General features: G+C 42.0%; 1 protein-coding gene across 2 annotated transcripts in view; it reads right to left on the bottom strand.

Annotated features, from left to right (window-relative positions):
* Positions 1-650: 650 nt before the first annotated feature.
* Positions 651-15,599, bottom strand: part of LOC115465980 (D-threo-3-hydroxyaspartate dehydratase-like) — a 200,339-nt gene continuing 185,390 nt past the window's right edge. For both annotated transcript variants that reach the window (XM_030196895.1, XM_030196901.1), the window contains exons 5-8: positions 15,384-15,505; positions 12,787-12,976; positions 5,188-5,293; positions 651-1,000 (exon numbers count right to left, since the gene is read on the bottom strand). In XM_030196895.1, coding sequence (XP_030052755.1) covers positions 911-1,000; positions 5,188-5,293; positions 12,787-12,976; positions 15,384-15,505 — 508 coding nt within the window. In that variant the 3' untranslated portion in view covers positions 651-910. The remainder of the gene's footprint in view (positions 1,001-5,187; positions 5,294-12,786; positions 12,977-15,383; positions 15,506-15,599) is intronic.

The following is a 15,599-nucleotide window of genomic DNA, read 5'->3' as shown; positions in this document are numbered from 1 at the left end:
ACATGAACTACTCTGAAAATCCTATTACTATATAGAAAGAAATTATTAGCGAAGGTTGCTTTCTGAGGCTTTTTCCCCTCATGAAGATCATAATCTAATGCTATATATTGCTTTAATACAATCAAGAGATATTTTGAGATTGTCAGTCATAAGGAGAGGGATAGTGAATTTGTCTGTAGAATCTCTTCTTTCCTCTGTGATCATTTTTGTAAAATGACTAGAATACTGCCATTTATGTGCCTTTTTGCTACCTAAAACCAGACAGCTCCTTCGAGAATTATCCCCTTAATTTTTACTGCTCTTAGTTTCAGGACTTCCTCTGGAATGATCCTCACACATATATATTACACTTGTTACTATAATGCAAGCAGGGTACTGACCTCTACAGCTCTAGGTCAGTTTCTCCATTCTATACACATGTCAAAATCTGTCTGCTGCTTTTTTTTAACATCTCCTGTTGCAATGCATCTAGGACTTGGGAGAACAGGTCTTTAAGACTCAAAATACTTAGAGAGAGACTCTGGAAAATCAGGACTAGCCCAGAATCAGAGAGGCAGTCTGGGGTCAGCAGCTGTCATAGCAGGTCAGAGCCAGTGGCAATCCTCTCACGCAAATATGAGTTTCCAGAGTCTGAAGTCATGACAAGACAGTTCCAGACTATCAAATTATTTTTATTTTGAGTCATTTAGTTCATTCCTGAATTCCTTATGGTCCTATTAACCCTCAGACATATATTAGTGAATATACTGGCACATTTATAGAAAATTAATCAATCACGGTAAGAACCTGTCTTTGGTACAAGTAAATTAATATTTAATCTCATGGTGCAGCCTTAGTGATCTGTAAACTGGTTGACTGCCAGATACCCAGCACAGTGGGGTTTTCCTCGCCGCACAGTGTGATATTTCTTCTACCAGCCTCTAGTGGGTGTCCACGTGGCCACGATCTTCCCTTCTGTGTGGACATAATAGATGGGATGCATCGCTGCTGTTGCACAGGACTGCAGAAGTAAGCATAGGACAAAAATCAGCAGCTTCAGTGTTGGGGCAGGAAGCTAAATAGTACATGAAAACTGCATATCAGGTGAGGAGGCAAGGGCATATTTTGAATGCTCTTTAGCTGAATGAAGCGCAACATGATGGCAGGTAAGTCCCACAAAGACCATGCAGTCTTTCTGTTACTCTTGTTGCAGTACCATAGACCTCCACATGGCTTCCATCTTTCTTTTCACTTCTTCAGAACTATATCTGCTCTTATTTTTATCCCAGGGTTTCTTGAATTCTGTTACTCCACCACCCCCATTGGCCTAGGAGAGTCTGAAATCAATATATGTGACCTGCTGAGTGAAAAGGTACCACAAGTGGGATATGTGACTTATTTATACCACAAGACAGAGGATATCAACTGCATAATCCTGCAAACTTTCAGCCTTCGGTATGGACTAATTACATCTTTAAAAATGAGAAATGTTTATCAAACAAAAAGTAATTAACCCTAAAAATACATTACCCCGCTTTAGGCAGCTTTTAGGTTTGAAAAACATCAAAGTTGTGAAAACAATTGCATAGTCCCATTCTATTGACAAAATGAAAATTGCTCCGCAAATCTCATCAGATTATGCCGTGGATCTCTCAGAGTACCGGGTGTGCTAGTGTTCAGGGTGGCTACCCGTCTATTCCTTTTTTCTTTGCTCGAGCAATGCTCCCCTTAGCCCTTGTTTTCCGTTCTCAATATGTCTGCATGTTTCGCCCAAATGCGTCGTCAGGAGAACGAATATCTAAACAATTCTTGGAGACTCTATGGTGATGATCAGTCAACAGTCCCGTCTCAGCTTGGCAAAACGGAACTGTTGACTGATCATCACCATAGAGTCTCCAAGAATTGGAGCAAAGAAAAAAGGAATAGACGGGTAGCCACCCTGAACACTAGCATACTCGGTACTTCGAGAGATCCACAGCATAATCTGATGAGATAAGTAATCTGTCTAGTATTACTACTACTACTACTACTTAACATTTTTAGAGCGCTACTAAGGTTACGCTGCGCTGAACAAAATAAACAAAAAGGACGGTCCCTCTCTAAGGAGCTTACAATCTAAAGAACAAAATGTCAAGTTGGGGCAGTCTAGATTTCTTGGGTAGAGGTGTAGAGGTTAGGTGCCGAAGGCGACCTTGAAGAGGTGGGCTTTAAGCAGAGATTTGAAGATGGGCAGGGAGGGGGCCTGGCATATGGGCTCAGGGAGTTTGTTCCATGCGTGGGGTGAGGCGAGGAAGAAAGGGCGGAGACTGGAGTTGGCGGTGGTGGAGAAGGGTACTGAAAGGAGGGATTTGTCTTGAGAGCGGAGGTTACAGGTAGGAACGTTAGGGGAGATGAGGGTTGAGAGGTAAGGAGGGGCTGCAGATCGAGTACATTTGTAGGTTAGTAGCAGAAGCTTGAATTGAATGTGGTAACTGATCGGAAGCCAATGAAGTGACTTGAGGAGAGGGGTGATACGAGTGTATCGATTCAGGCGGAAGATAAGACGTGCAGCAGTATGTGTTGGGATCCAAAATACCAGAGCTTTAGAACATAAGGAGGGTACATACTACAGACAGTACTTCAAGATACCATATATCAGGGGCGTAGACAGACAACAGATTCCGGGTGGGCCTAGGCAAGAAGTGGATGGGCACTGTGTTCTTCACCACCACCACCAAAAAAATATCTCATCTGGCGAGAAAACGCTTCTTTCCACCTTGGCTTACCATCGAAGGGAAGTCTTCAGCTGACAGAGCTTGGGATCTCCACCAGATATCACTAAACGTATGCTACTGTTGGGTGGGCCTGAACCCTAAGTGGGTGGGCCCTGGCCCACCCAGGCCCACCTGTGGCTACGCCACTGCCATATATACAGGAAGGAAGGACGGGACATGGAGTGCAATGATGGTGGTTACTAGTGCGATGGCATGAGCTACTGGTTAGCTTAAAACAGAAGCATTTGATACTGAGCACTATTGTATTACACAACACAAAGTAAGAGAGACAGAGTATAGGGACAACAAATTTAGGTTTCTAGAGTACCTTTTAGAAGTTAAAATTTAATGCCAAGAAGTGTAGAGTGATGCACTTGGGGTGCAGAAACCCAAAAAGATACCGAATAGGAGGGGAGAGATTAGTAAGCTCAACTCAGGAGAGAGACCTTGGGGTGTTGGTGTCTGAGGATCTAAAGGTGAAGAAGCAATGCGACAAGGCGATGGCCATGGCCAGAAGGATGCTAGGCTGCATAGAGAGGGGCAAAACCAGCAGAAGAATGGAGGTGTTGATGCCCCTCTACAAGTCGTTGGTGAGGCCCCACTTGGAGTATTGTGTTCAGTTTTGGAGGCTGTATCTTGCTAAAGATGTAAAAAGACTGGAAGTTGTGCAAAGAAAAGCTACAAAAATGGTATGGGATTTGCGTTGCAAACCGTATGAGGAGAGACTTGCTGACCTGAACATGTATTCCTTAGAGGAAAGGAGAAACAGGGGTGACATGATACAGATGTTCAAATATTTGAAAGGTATTAATCCGCAAATGAACCTTTTTCGGAGACGGGAAGGCGGTAGAACTAGAGGACAAGAATTGAGGTGAAGGGGGGCAGACTCAAGACTAATGTCAGGAAGTATTTTTTCACAGAGAGAGTGGTGGATATGTGGAATGCCCTCCCACGGGAGGTGATGGAGATGAAAACTGTAATTTTTCCATTTCCATTTTTGCTCACAACTTTTTCAGTAGTAGCTCAAGGTAATGGAATTCAAACATGAGTGAGATAAACACAAAGGAATCCTGTTTAGAAGAAATAGTTCCGCGGAATCTTAGCGGAGATTGGGTGATGACACCGGTAATTGGGAAACAAAATGGGAGCTGGGCAGACTTCTACGGTCTATCATGATTAAATAGATAGGGATGGGCTGGAGTCTAAATTTTAAGGGGCTTTGACGTTAGCTTCAGAACTTAGTAAAAGAACAGTGCTGGGCAAACTTCTATGGTCTGTGCCCTGAGACTGACAAGGACAAATCAAACTCGGGTACAAATAAAGTATCACATACCATGTAAATGAGTTTATCTTGTTGGGCAGACTAGATGGACCGAACAGGTCTTTATCTGCTGTCATTTACTATGTTACTATGCTGCTTATCCTAGAAATAAGCAGTGGATTTTCCCTAAGTTCATTTTAATAATGGCTTATGGACTTTTCTTTTAGGAAATTATCAAAACTTTTTTTTTAAAACCCTGCAAAGCTAACTGCCACATTCTCTGGCAGCGAATTCCAGAGTTTAATTACACAATGAATGAAGAAATATTTTCTCTGATTTCTTTTAAATGTACTACTTAATAGCTTTATTGTTTGCCCTCTAGTCCCTTTGGGGCCCTTTTACAAAGGCACTCTGAAAAATGGCCTGTGGTAGTGTAGATGCATGTTTTGGGCGCGCGCAGAATCATTTTTTAGTGCACCTGTAAAAAAATGCCTTTTAAAAATTTTTGCTGAAAATGGATGTGTGGCAAAATGAAAATTGCCGCACATCCATTTTGGGTCTGAAGCCTTACTGCCAGCCATTGACCTAGCGGTAAGGTCTCACGCGGTAACCGTGGTAATGGTCTATGTGCGTAGAATGACGATTACCGCCCGATTACCACCCGCACGCCAGAAAATAAAAATATTTTCTGGCGTGCCTAGTGGACGCACATCAAAAATGAAATTACAACAAGGGCCACGCGGTAGCCGGGCGGTAACGCAAAAACACCTAAAACACCTCTCACATGACCTTACATAACACCTTTCCATCTGAATTCATCTTTCACCTCAGCTTATGATTGACTGGTTTTTTTTTTTCAAATCATGTAACGACGTTTTAATTTCCATATTCTGTAAGCCACATTGAGCCTGCAAAAAGGTGGGAAAATGTGGGGTACAAATACAATAAATAAATAAAATGACACGCATTGGGTGCGAGTAGGTGCCTACATGGCGTAGTAGAATGGCCTCTTTATGTAGCTTAAGATTCTTTCCTCTGAAAAACAAGACTTCTCTACAGAGGCAGAATTCAACTAGTTGACCAATTAACATTTTTATTGAAGTCATCTTCAAATCCTCAAATTTGCCATGTCTTGAAATGGCCACATGCATGCTGTACTTGTATGTATGCTCATAGCACTGGAGTCACACTTACATGATAAGGAACCAGGGACAGGAGGCTTCCAATAGGGAACTTGCTGAAATCCAGCTGACCCGAGATAGGTTCAATCCGCCCATGTTCCTGAGTCATTCCCGCCATCCTGCATATAAGGGACAAAGGCAATGGCAATCAAATCTAGCTCTAACATATGGGGGTAATAGTAATACTAAATAAATTTATAGAATATATCATGCTTTTCTATTAGGTAACAGCAAGGCTGGCACAAGGGATTGTGGTGCCCTGAGTCAATTTTTGCTTTGGGCCCTCCCCCTCCTGCATCAGTACGCTCCCCACCTTGTATCTGTGCACATATCCCCTGCATTGGTGCCCCTTCATATCAGCTCCCTTCTAGCCGACCATCCCGCTTGCATAACCCTGACTCACCCCAATATCTTGGGAGAAATGGGGGCAGGATTTATCCACACTCATAAGAGCATAAGAATAGCTATACTGGGTCACACCAATGGTCCATCTAGCCTTTACAATGGCCAATCCAGATCACAAGTACCTGGCAGAAATCCAAATAATAGCAGCATTCCATGCTACCGATCCCAAGGCAAGCAGTGGCTTCCCCCATGTCTATCTCAATAACAGACTATGGACTTTTCCTCCAGGAACTTGTCCAAATCTTTTTAAAGCCTAGGTATGCTAACCACTGTTACCACTCCTCTGGCAACAAGTTCCAGAGCTTAACTATTTGTTGAGTGAAAAAATAATTCCTCCTATTTGTTTTAAAAGTATTTTCACGTAACTTCATTGTGTCCCCTGGCCTTTGTACTTTTTGAAAGAGTAAAAAATCAATTCACTTCTACTCGTTCCACACCATTCAGGATTTGTATATCTCAAGCATATCCCCCACTTCAGCCATCTCTTTTCCAAGCTGAAGAGCCCTAACCTCTGCAGCCTTTCCTCATATGAGAGGAGTTCCATCCCCTTTATCATTTTGGTTGCTCTTCTTTGCTTTTTTGGCCGCCACTACACACTGGGCAGAAGATTTCAGCAAATTGTCTACAAATGACACATAGATCTTTTTCTTGGATGCTGACTCCTAAGGTGGACCCTAGCATCAGGTAACTATGATTTGGATTATTCTTCCCAATGTGCATCGATCCTGCACTGGTGGTTGCCTTCTTCAAAATAGTGTCATTAGAGGTTTCAAGGTGCAATTTAAAAGAAAAAGCCCTTATATGGCAGCTTGATCCCCCAAGTTAGCAAAACCACTGCTAGAGTTCATTAGCACCATTTTGAAGAATGCTCTAGAAAATCAATACGCCTTAGAGAGTGTCTGAAACCGAATCTGTGGCCAAAATTTACCACTCGGTTTTGGCTGAAGTTTAAATTGGCCCAGCCACTGAATGGGAAGTACCCACACTCTCTTCCTCCTCCTCTCCTCCTCCACCACCACTGCACCCACCCTGAACCGAAGGAGTTCTCACTTCTTCCCTCTTTGCTCCCCCACCGGCCTACTGTAATGCCATGGTGGTCTAGTAGCAAGTCGGCCCAGAAGTGATCTCCACTCACTCATGCCAATTCCATCTCCTCAGTCAAAATGGCTGCCACTCTCCATCTTCTATCCCCATCCCTACAATCTGCCAGCATCAGCCCCCTCTCCTCTCTGTCCCTCCTGTTTCCAGCATCTGCCATCTGTCTCCCTATTCCACACTCTTTTCCTATGTCTAACATCTCTCCTTCTTCTTCCCTTCCCTCTCTGAGGTCCAATGTCCCACCATCTTTTCCCTCTTCCCCCACCGCACTTCATTCCGCTCCATTTCTGTGATTCCTGCATTTTCCCTTGCTTTTCTTTCTCTCTATTCAATCATCCCCACCCCCCTCGTGATCTAATCTAATCTGGGTTTTATATACCATAGTATCCAGAACAGTTTACAAAAGATAGAATTACCTCTTGAAAATAAATCGTAAAGTCAAAATTACAAATCATTCAATATAAAAATTTATGGGATAATAAGAAATTTGCGAAATAATTTGTAAGGTTTATTTATGTATTTATTGGGTTTTATTAACCACTTTTATGAAGAGGTTCATCCAAGGCGGTGTACAGCAGGTACAGTTTAACATAAAACTTGCAATCTTAACAACATAACAATAGTAAAAAATGACCAAATATAAACATTAATACAATAAATGAGGTAAACACGAGAACAGCAAATTGAAATCTAATAATAGTATTAACATGAAATAGTATAAAAAATATACACATTTAACAGTACTGAAATTCAAATACCAGAAATATAATACAATGTTAGCATAATACTAATGATACACCTAATAATGGTTTTCGACAATACAGCTTACCACATAGCTGAAGGGCCAAGTGCAGATATATAGATGGGGACAAGACGCCTGGTTCAGAGTCAGTTGGGATAAATAGATAGTTGGCTAAACTCAAGGCAAGTTCTTTGTACAATTAAACAAGCTCTAAGGAACTGATCTAAGTTACAGTGTGTAGCTTACTCAAATCAGCAACTTAGATCAGGCAGCAGAAGATGTTTTGACATCTAACTGAAAGAGGAAGACTGTTCCATACTTATTTATTTATTTATTTATTTATTTGTTACATTTGTATCGCACATTTTCCCACCTATTTGCAGGCTCAATGTGGCTTACATAGTACCGTCAAGTACCGGTCTGAACAAATACAGAGTGATGTTGTAGTAGAGTACAGTTCATGTGTTCCAAACACATTAGGGAATCGTAAGGGGGAAGAGCTAAGTTATGTCCAGCACGAGCTTTGGTTTCGTTGTGTTGCAGGGTTGAGGCATTTAATTAGGATCGTCAGGGTATGCCTTTTTGAACAGGTTAGTTTTTAGTAGTTTCCGGAATTTTAGGTGGTTGTTTGTTGTTTTCACGGCTTTTGGTAATGCGTTCCATAGCTGTGTGCTTATATAGGAAAAGCTGGATGCATGGGTTGATTTGTATTTGAGTCCTTTGCAGCTTGGGTGGTGGAGATTTAGGTATGTTCGTGTTGATGTTGATATGTTTCTGGTTGGTAGGTCTATGAGGTCTGTCATGTATCCCGGGGCATCTCCGTAGATGATTTTATGAACCATGGTGCAGATTTTGAATGCAATGCGTTCTTTATTGGCAGCCAGTGCAGTTTTTCTCGTAGGGGTTTGGCGCTTTTGAATCTCGTTTTTCCAAATATAAGCCTGGCTGCTGTGTTTTGAGCAGTTTGGAGTTTCTTTAGTATTTGTTTTTTGCATCCCACGTAGATTCCATTGCAGTTCTCTAGATGACTTAGTACCATGGATTGTACCAAGTTGCAAAATATTTCCCTCGTGAAAAAAGGTTTCACTCGTTTGAGCTTCCACATTGAGTGGAACATTTTCTTTGTTGTAGCTTTCACTTGGGTCTCTAGTATGAGATTTTGGTCAATTGTTACTCCGAGAATTTTCAGACTGTCTGAGATAGGGAGGTTGTGATCTAGGTTGATTATGTTGGTGGGTTTATTCGTGTTGTATTGGGATGAGAGGATGAGACAGGGTGTTTTTTCTGTATTAAGTTTTAGTTGAAATGCATTCGCCCATGAGTTCATGATGTTTAGGCTGAGTTTGATTTCATTGGTGATTTCTGCTAGATCATGTTTGTAAGGGATGTATATTGTGACATCGTCTGCGTAAATGAAAGGGTTAAGGCCTCGATTGGATAAGGACTTGGCTAGTGGGGTCATCATTAGGTTGAAAAGGAGCGGTGATAGTGGTGATCCTTGGGGTACTCCACAGTCTGCTTTCCATGGTGATGATATGTTCGAATTTGACTTCACTTGATATGTTCTAGTCATATGTTATATGACTTTATATGAAAAAGTTGATTCCAATAATCCTTTATATCTTATTCCCTTGAAGGATGGAAAGATCAATGTCAAATTAGACCGTAACCTAGAGTTACTTGTGCCTGAAGAAATCTGAATCAATTCTGAAATGCTGACCGGAGCTAAACCACACGGAATCTTAAATGTCAAACATACAAGTTTATATATTATGAAAGCTTTTACTGGAAGCCGGTGATTTTCAGCTGACAGCAGAGTCACATACTCATATCTTGATTTCTGACCCCACTCTGTAGTCTAACATCTCCCCTTTCTCTTCCCTCTCCTCCCAACCCTGTGGTTCAGCATCTCCCCTCACTTCCTTTGCCCTTCCCTATATGGTCCAGCAGCTCCCCCACTCTTTCCTCTCCCTCCCTCCAATTCAATATTTTCCCTCCAACCTCCCACCCTCCTGCAATGGCCTTTTCAGCTTGCAGGACTGGTGGCAGCAAAAGCAGCAGAACCAGAGTGAACAATAAACGAAAGGAAATGACCACTGTGGAGCTTTCAAGCCCCTGCAATGCCCCGCCTTCCCCAGAACAGGAAGTATATATGTCAGAGGATGGGGGATGTGGCAGGGCTTTCAGAGTGCAGGAGCTCCCTGGTGCTTATGATGGGGCCCTTTTACAAAGGCGCACTGAAAAATGGCCTGCGGTAGTGTAGATGCGTGTTTAGGGCACGTGTAGAATCATTTGTATAATGCCTTTTAAAAATTTTTGCCGAAAATGGACGTGCAGCAAAATGAAAATTGCTGCACGTCCATTTTGGGTCTGAGACGTTACCGCCAGCCACTGACCTAGCGGTAAGGTCTCACGCGGTAACCGGGCGTTAATGGTCTACACGCGTAAAATGCCGATTACCGCCCGTGTGCCAGAAAATAAAAATATTTTACGGGGCGCATAGCAGATGCCCGTCAAAAAATGAAATTACTGCAAGTGCCACACGGTAGCCAGGCGGTAACTCAAAATTGACGCACATTGGGCGCACATAGGTGCCTACGCACCTTAGTAAAAGGGCCCCTATGTTTATTGTGCCAACAAATATCGGGTGTAAAATAACCTACTCAAGGTGATGATATACAGCCATTAATCTTAGCTGCCTATAATAATATGGTAATAAGTCATCTAATTTCCTATACTATATGGATTTTATTGCGCACACCACGCGGAGAATTGAGGCTTCATCAGTCATACATATTAAGGTAAATCATTCAGCATCTATAATGTGTGTTCTCATTTCAGTGTCATCATCACTTCGAGTCCTATTGTTCTACATGCTTTCATGATTCTGTGAAGTTGATTGATTTGAGCCATTACGATATGTTTCAATTTTCTGTCTGATATTTTATCCTTTATATGTGTTGTGGCTATTTTTACACTTTGTATATACATATATATATTTCAACATATATATATATATATATATATATATATATATATATATATATATATATTTCTTATCATTTCTTATTTATTATATTATGCTGTTTATTTATGTTTTTATGCTTTTATGTTGTAAACCCCTGAGGAAGACTTTTTAGCCGAAACACGGCTCGTATTGGGTCTTTTCTTTGGGTCAGTTTATCATTGGCAAATAAACTTCTGAATGCTCTTACTCCGTTGTCTGCCTTGGTCATTTGGTACATTCCCACTTCCACCCGTGCTGTTTCTCCCTGCTCATTACTTTATTACTGCGGCCTCTGCTTCTTTCACCACCACTCACCCAGCCAGCTAAAGAGGCTGCAGCAGGAGAAAGAAAGGGACAGGGTTTAAATATAGGTGGTCCAGCCAGGCTTATGTGGCTCATCTTTTCTGGCAACTCCTCCCCCATTAGGCCAGTACCCAATTGCTATGGCCCTTCCCACCACCCCTTTGTACACTACTGCTATGTTACAAAGGCAGATAGGCAGCTGTGTTTGCTGTTGATAAAATGAAGATAAAATAGGCACCTTCTGGACCTTCAGCATAGGGGGTGTGTGTTATAAAATTATCCCTGTCAAAGGGTTAAAAAAAACTTTCCCTAAATATGCTGTGCATCATAAAGGACACAGCATGGCATTTAACCGGCCAGAAACGGCCGCTGACCGGTTAAATCACTGGTCTGGGGCTATCTGCTCATTTATTTATTTTTATTTATTTTATTTATTAGGATTTATTTACTGCCTTTTTGAAGGGATTCACTCAAGGCTGTGTACAGTAAGAATAGATCAAACATGAGCAATAGGCAATTACAGCAGTAAAAATATTCAAATAACAATACAAAGTATGGCATGGTATACTACTTACAACGTCAACACAATACGTAATAGAACATAATAAGTGATAGTGAAGGGTAAACCAAAGATGTAACATATAGAGAGAGCAAGAAGAGTTAGAGAGTAAGGTGACTAATTTAAAGAAAGTCGCACATGAGGTCAGAGAGATGGTTAAATATTATCTCAGCTAAGGTAGGAGTGGATAAACATTTCCTGCTGCAGTATGTGCAGCCCGTGTCACTCCTTGTGTGTGCAGGGCCGTGCCGACACGGTAAGCGAGGTAAGCATGGCAGGAGGGTGCCATCCTCTGGGGGGCGCCCCGCCGCACCATGCTTACCTCGCCCTCTTCTCCCCAGATCTTTGTCCTTTTTTTTTTTGGTTTAAATTTACCTCTCCGGCGCGTGGCAGCGTAGCGTTAGTGAGGAGGCGGCGCTCCCCCGCCCCGACATGTCAGTCTCTTCCCTTCGCTCGGTTCCACCTTCTTCTGACGTCAGAAGAAGGTGGGACACTGAGCGAAGGGAAGAAGACACGTCGGGGCGGGGGAGCACCGCCTCCTTCTCACTAACGCTACGCTGCCACGCGCCAGAGAGGTAAATTTAAACTAAAAGGAAAAGGATCTGGGGAGAAGAGGGCGGGTAGTGTAGCGATCGTTTTCGGGGGGGGGGGGGGGCGCGCTGGCGGGGCCAACTGCAGGGGGGCGCCGGAGACCCTAGGCACGGCCCTGTGTGTGTGTAAGTGAGACTGGTTATTCCAGCTGAAAAATCAGCGGTTAGCGCCTAAGTGAAAACCGGCTATTTTGGGGGTGTTCCGGGCAGAGTCAGCAGTTGGCCGGTTAAGTGCCAGGGTGACTGCATAAAACACAGTCCTGTTTTTATGCAGTAACCCATAGCTGCTTAATCCAGACATGGCCCAGCACTGAGTATCCAGGAATAATGCTGGTGGCGGTCATCGCTGGCTGAATATTGACCCCCGAATAGCAGAAAGCTGCTAAATGCAGCCAACTCTGGGGTAGAAATGAGGCATGATTACAGCTGCGTTAGCAAGCTAAGCCACAACGAATGTAAGAACAGAAGGATTATGGAAAGCACACATTGGAAAAAGGTTAAGGCTACCAAAGAGAAAGTTAAGAGATGCTCAGCCTCACCAGTGTGCAAGTGGCATTAATTAATTCGCTGATCCAAAAAGCCAGATCAAGACCAAGGCTTCATTTTCAACTGGGGAGGGGGGGTGGGGGAGGGGCTAACATGGCATATGGAACATATTCAAAGAGAGACAATAGAAACATTACATCATATCATATCATCTGTATAAACTGTTAACTGGAGTATTTGCAAGTGTGTTTAGTTAAGAGGATAATGGGAATTTGAGCATTTTCCATAGCCCTGTGCTCAATCCATTAGACCATGGAGTCAGATCCTTTTTTATATAGAGAGTGCCACTATGAAATTGTACCCAGCCATTTCAGCAACAGCTTTAGCTCACCTATCATTAGTGCCATGTCTTTTCTACTTACTTCAAGTCTGGATGACCTTCAATGATGGCATATCCTGAAGGCATCTGACCAAAACTGTGTAGACTGAGTCCTGTCCAGCCGCAGTCCACCAGCAACTGGTTCCGATAAGGGTAGTGACCTATGACCCTTGTCAGCACCCGGACAGCTATGTCTTCCATCTTGCAAGAGCCGAGTACCATCTGCTGTGCATCTAGAACAGAGAGGGAAGGAGCATAAAACGAGCACAAGGGACTCTGAGGTCAGACCCTACAATTCAACAGACAGACTATAAGCGACAGATGCCCTCTGCTCCCCCCTCTCACTGCTAAAGAGACCCCAAAACTTTACTGTGTGACCTTCAAAACGTGGAGGGCTTTAAAAGCTGAGTTAGGTGCCAGCTTAGAGAATTGCCTTTTCACATCTTGCACAGCAGATATATTTTGAAAGATGGTAAAGCTATTGCATTAGCAATTAAGAGAAAGCCAACTGAAACTCTAAATAGGTTACAGCAATATTTCTACTGATGAAGAGTCCAGTTGATAATGTCCAATTTTATATGGTCACTTTGGAAACCAAATTAAAACAGGAAGAAAAAGACCTCAAAACACCCAAACGCTTACTACAATTTCGGCGTCTTCTGCTGGGGTTGTATCATTCATCACTGGTCTTAAGAAAACCTTGTGGTGTAAATGTTGCATTTATAGCTATACTGAAAACCAACCTGTTCAAAAAGGCATACCGCAAGGATCCATCCTAAATACTATACAACGAAACTCTACCAAAACTTGACAAAACCGAACTCTCTACACATGATTGCTTCAGCCACTCTGTCAGTAATGAACGTTAACGCACTACCACTCTATTTCTCATGCTGAAATGAACTTTCTGTATTTGTTTAACTTACCCTATAAGTTACTGTCTAACTTACTCTATAATTTACTCTATCATGTATGAACTTTGTATTTCTCACTCCGGAAATGGCGATCGCCACTACGGCATAATGTAAGCCACATTGAGCCTGCAAATAGGTGGGAAAATGTGGGATACAAATGCAACAAATAAATAAATAAAAACAGGAGGAAAAAGACCTCAAAATACCCAAACGCTTACAACAATTTCGGCGTCTTCTGCTAAGTTGTATCATTCATCACTGGTCCTAAAAAAAACCTTGTGGTGTAAATGTTGCATTTATAGCTTTAGTAATTTCTTTATTATTTTAACAAATCCTTTTCCTAAAAAATTTCGGTAAGAGATTTACAGATTTCTCTAGGTACTCTGACTTTTGTTCATACAACAATGCCCAACTTTGCAGCACAACAATTGTTGATTAAATGTCCCGTTTCATAACAATTTCATCTTCATCTTAATGAAACAAAGAAGAGGGCTGAGCACTTAACTGACACCCTTAATAAAGCTATAAATGCAACGTTTACACCACGAGGTTTTTTAAGACCAGTGATGAATGATACAACCCCAGCAGAAGACGCCGAAATTGTAGTAAGCGTTTGGGTGTTTTGAGGTCTTTTTCCTCATGACCAAAGTGACCATATAAATTTGGACATTATGACTTGACTCTTCATCAATTGTAATAAAGCTATTGCATTACAATCTGTGGTTCATAGTTTAGAGGTTTGGTTAGACATAGAATTAAAGGGAGACTGCCTCTCTCTTTCAGTTTTATTTCCAACTTCGCATGCCGTGTCAGATTCACTGATATTTTTCTGTAGATGATATACAAAAAAATGTTCATGCTCTAATCTTTTCAAGAATTGATTACTGCAATTCATTATATTTAGGTGTTTCCAAAAATTTGCAGTTGCTGCAAATTACAATTGCACAAGTATTACTCTGTAAAACTCCCCCCCCCCCCCCCCCCCCCGTTTACTAAGTTGTACTAGAAGCTGCCACGTGGCAATGCCGACACAGCCCCCGGCATTAGCGCACTGCCAGCCATTAGCGCGGCTTAGTAAACAGGGGGGATAGTTTCATAGTCCTACTCCACTACTCAAATATTTACACTGGCTCCTTGTCTTTACTTGGATAGATTTTAAGATACTTTGGTCTTTAAAATATATTGTATGCCTATTGTCCAGTTTACTTGGCTTTTCTAATTTCTCTTTGATCCGGTCAGGATCTGTGTAGACTGATAAATGAGAACAAGTTATCAGTTCCTTCTCCGTCTTCGGCAACATTAATATCTTCTGGGAAGAAATTATTTTCTTGTGCAGTAGTTTCACTATGGAATTCTTTGCCTCTTGAACTTAAATTAGAAACCGATTAACTGAAATTCTGTAAACACCTGAAATAGTGGCTTTTTTTGAAACATTTTAATTAGGGCTGTGTTTAAATTTATCTTGTTGATTTTGAAATTATCTGTAATTATTATCATGATAAATAAATGATGTATGATGTTTATTCATCGTTAATGTTGTGAACTGTCCAGAGCCATTGGTTGTGACGGTATATAAAACCTGCATGTTATGTTATGTTACATTTATTCATTTCAAAATGAGCTTATGCCAGCGGTTTCAGCAGGACAGGTCCTGATGCAGGCTGGGAATGATTTTTTGGAGCTTTTGGGGGATGGGGGGACAGAGGGACTACTCACTCACCCTTACCATAAAAGATATAGTTTCCTGGGTGCACCTCGTTCAGTTTACCCATGTCAGGCACTGGATGACTACAAGAGGGCGTGGACCCAATGCTGGATTTTGGGCACTGCACTCCTGCTTTCTGGAGCCTATAAAGGAAAAAGGAAAGAAACACACCTGAGTACTGGCTTTCTATTAAAAAGTCATGAGTTACAATGACTCCTCCCATAACCTGTCACAGAA

The sequence above is a fragment of the Microcaecilia unicolor genome, chromosome 1, assembly GCF_901765095.1.
Source record: "Microcaecilia unicolor chromosome 1, aMicUni1.1, whole genome shotgun sequence".
Classification (NCBI taxonomy): domain Eukaryota; kingdom Metazoa; phylum Chordata; class Amphibia; order Gymnophiona; family Siphonopidae; genus Microcaecilia; species Microcaecilia unicolor.
Note: the sequence above shows the minus strand (reverse complement) of the source record. Positions and strands in the feature narration are given on the sequence as shown.